The sequence below is a fragment of the Cynara cardunculus genome (genome assembly GCF_001531365.2).
Source record: "Cynara cardunculus var. scolymus isolate 2C chromosome LG 11, CcrdV1, whole genome shotgun sequence".
Lineage (NCBI taxonomy): Eukaryota > Viridiplantae > Streptophyta > Magnoliopsida > Asterales > Asteraceae > Cynara > Cynara cardunculus.
In genome coordinates, this window is record NC_037538.1 from 19,805,345 (window position 1) to 19,808,949 (window position 3,605).

A 3,605-nucleotide genomic window follows, 5' to 3' on the forward strand; every position below is an offset into this window, starting at 1 on the left:
TGGTCACGGGAGGTGGTGGTGGATTAGGTGGCATTGGGCCAGGTTCGTTGTTTGGACCGGTGGGTGGTGATGGTGGGTCATTAATTATGGGTGGTCCAGGTGCGACTATTGGGCTGGAGAAGATGTTGGGTTGGGTAAATAGTAAGGGAGACGGGTCTAAAAATGCGTGAGTGGGTGCTGGTTGTGATGGGTTGGAGAAAGGGAACTGAGCTTCATCAAAAGTAACGTGTCTAGAGAGAATTGTTTTGCCGCTTGAAATTTCTAAACACCGATAGCCACGATAATTGGCCGGGTAACCGAGGAAGACACATGGAGTGGACCGGTGAGTAAGCTTATGGGGACGGGTGGAAGAGGTGTTGGGGTAGCACATACATCCGAACACACGAAGATGTTCATAGGATGGTTGGCGAAGGTAAAGCAAGGAGATGGGGGTGTGATTGTTGAGGAGTTTTGTTGGTAGTATGTTGTGAAGATACGAAGCCGTGTGAAGAGCCTCAACCCAAAAGGAGGATGGTAGAGAAGCATGAGTGAGTAAAGTAAACATGATTTCGTTTAAGCGACGAATCATGCGCTCGGATTTGCCATTTTGCTGAGATGTGTGCGAACAAGAGAAACGAAATTGCAAACTGTGCTGAGTTGCAAAGTTTTTAAAGTTGGTGTTATCAAATTCACCCCCCATATCACATTGGAATGCTTGAATTTGCATCCGAAATTGAGTTGCAACAAATTTATGAAAGTGAACAAATTTAGTGAACGTTTCGGATTTAAATTTTAATGGATAAACCCATGTGTAGTGTGTACATTCATCCGTTAAAACCATATAATATTTGTAACCCGCATGACTTAAAATAGGTGACGTCCACAAATCACAATGTAAAATAGCAAACGGTAATAAGGTTCGAGTTACGGAATCTAAAAAAGGCATACGCTTATGTTTGGATAATTGACAAGAATTACAAACAGAAGGTTGCTTTATTTTGTTGTTAGATATGAAATTCTTTGAGTGAAGAAATTCCATGATGGGTTGACCCGGGTGTCCAAGTCGGTTATGCCAAAAAGGAGATCCATTTGTTGAAACAAAGCAAGTGGTTGCGGAAGTGTCGTAGGTGAGCGGGTAAAGGTTACTCGAGCTATTGTGACGACTCAGGATCGTGCCATCCTTGAAATCCTTGATAGAAAAACCAAATGGGTCGAATTTAATAGAAGTGTTGTTATCAATATTAAATTGACGCACGGAGATAAGATTTTTTATGATGTTGGGATTAAACAAAACGGATTTTAATAATAAAGGTTTAGAGGGAGTAGTGATAGTGGATGATCCCGAACCAATAACCGGAATTTTATTGCCATTACCTACGAATATTGACGATATTGGTGAATAAGTGGAAAAGTTACCGAGTTTACCTTGATCATAGGTGAGATGAGAAGATGCTCCAGTGTCAAAGTACCATTGTTCATCAGAAGGTTCCATGGATAACGCATGAACAACATCCGCCAATTGAGTGGGTTGAAGCGGGTCGACATCGGCGAGATGTGCTTGAGCAGTACGGTTAGATGGTAGGTTGCTGCTTGGCCGAGGGTTGATTCGGTGCTGCCAAGGTTGTGTCCAGCTTTGAGTTGGATAAGGGCAAGGTGGAGGAGCCCAATATGGAGGAGCCCAATATGGTGGAGCCCAATAGGGTGGTGGAGGATAAAATGGTTGTTGGATCGTGGGTCTTTGTGAATATTGACCTGGGCCACGATTAGAGGTATTAGACCGTCCGTTTTTGCTGGAGTCACGACGAGAGCCTGAAGGAAGGCGATTCTGGTTCTCCCGATTAGAATAAGTAGAGTTGTCTTGAGCATCACGTTTTGTGGGTGGAGATGTGACGGCGGCAGCAACAAGAGGGGTAGGGGCGGCAGCTTCCCGGGCGGCAATACGTCGTGCTTCGGATTGAAGACGATCGATGGCATCCTCCCATGAAGGGAGAGTTTGATTGAGGATGGAAGCAATAGTGTCATATTCACGTGGGAGACCACGAACAAGGTAGAGTACCAGTTGATTATCATTCAGTGGGCAATCAACAGCAGCTAATTGATCTGAAAGATCACGAATGCGCTGACAATAAGCTTCAATGGAGGGCATGGCGGCGAGGGTCAGGTTCGTTAGTTCATGTTGTAGCGCCTGTGCACGAGAGCCTTTGTTATTAACGAACAAGTTTTTAACCCGCTGCCAAGCCTCGAATGCAGTAGAATCATCGACTAACACCCGGACAAGAAGATCATCGGAAAGAGTTCCGTAGATCCATTGTAATACCACTGCAACAATCTTTTCCCAAGACGGGTAGTCGGTGGAAGTTTTAGCTGGGGCCGAGAAACCGTCGATGTGTTGCAGAACATCGTACCCTTTGGCATGTAGCATGAAAAGTTTTACCCACGAGGAGTACGAAACTTTCACACCATCGAGCACACGGACTTTGTGTTGGATGTTAGTAACAGTGTATACGGGATGTAGAGGTTTGGGATCAACTTTGTTGCTCATGATGATAGCAAGAACAAAGGATCAGAGGAAAAACAAGGATGGAGGCTGGATCGAGATCAAGCCTGTGGGTGATACCATGTAAAGAAATGTATTCCCTGTCCATTTCATAAAGATACATGGCTATAAATATTACAAAGGTAAGAGAGAGAGCAGGAGATAACTATGGAAATACAATCAATTCTAACAACTAAATATTTACAATATACATGCCAATAATATCAAGAGATATTATTGGCTAACAATTCAAAGCATGAGACTTCAATACAGAGAATTATAGACCATGATCTAAGGTGCCTTTGAGATACCTCAAAACTCGTTTGAGGAAGTTGAAATGCGGTTCACAAGGAGCATGCATGAAGAGGTATATTTGTTAGATGGCATACGTAATGTCAGGTCGAGTAAACATGAGGTACTGGAGAGCCCCATCCAAGATACAATAAAGGGTGGCATCTTTGACCAATTGACCATCTATTGAGCTTAGTTTCGACAAGGTATTGACTGGAGTAGCTGTTAGATTACATGAGGACATGGCAGCCCGAGAGAGAATGTCTTTTGCATACTGGCTTTGGGAGAGAAACAACCTGTTAGCATCTCTAGTAACTTTGATGTCGAGGAACTGGTGCAAGGCTCCAAGATCTATCATAGCAAACTCACGGGAAAATGATGAAATAATATGGTGCAACAAAGAGGTGTTAGAGGCGGTAAGGATAATGTCTTCGGCATATAAAAGTAAATAAACAATGTCAACTCCCTGTTGATAGATAAATAATGAGATATCACAAGTACTGCTTTAGAAACCTTGTGAGGCGATAAATGTCGCAAACCGCTGATACCAAGCACGTGGTGCTTGTTTGAGGCCATATAAGGATTTGCGGAGGTGACAAACATGGTGTGGCATTGATGGGTCCACAAAACCTGGAGTTGGTGCATGTAGACAATCTCAACAAGGTCACCTTGGATAAATGCATTTTGATGTCCAATTGGTCAATGGTCCAAGATCGTTACACCACTAGGATGGTGGTGTCACAACCTGACTAAAAATGTCCTCGCAATCGATCCCAACCTATTGCATTTTTCTGTTGAC

General features: G+C 43.5%; 1 protein-coding gene across 1 annotated transcript; it reads right to left on the minus strand.

Annotated features, from left to right (window-relative positions):
* Window positions 1-494: 494 nt before the first annotated feature.
* LOC112521811 lies at window positions 495-2,521 on the minus strand. The gene is made up of 2 exons (XM_025130802.1): window positions 1,405-2,521; window positions 495-589 (listed from the first exon to the last, which is right to left on the minus strand). The coding sequence occupies exons 1-2, from the start codon at window positions 2,519-2,521 to the stop codon at window positions 495-497; spliced, it is 1,212 nt and encodes a 403-aa protein (XP_024986570.1).
* Window positions 2,522-3,605: the final 1,084 nt, after the last annotated feature.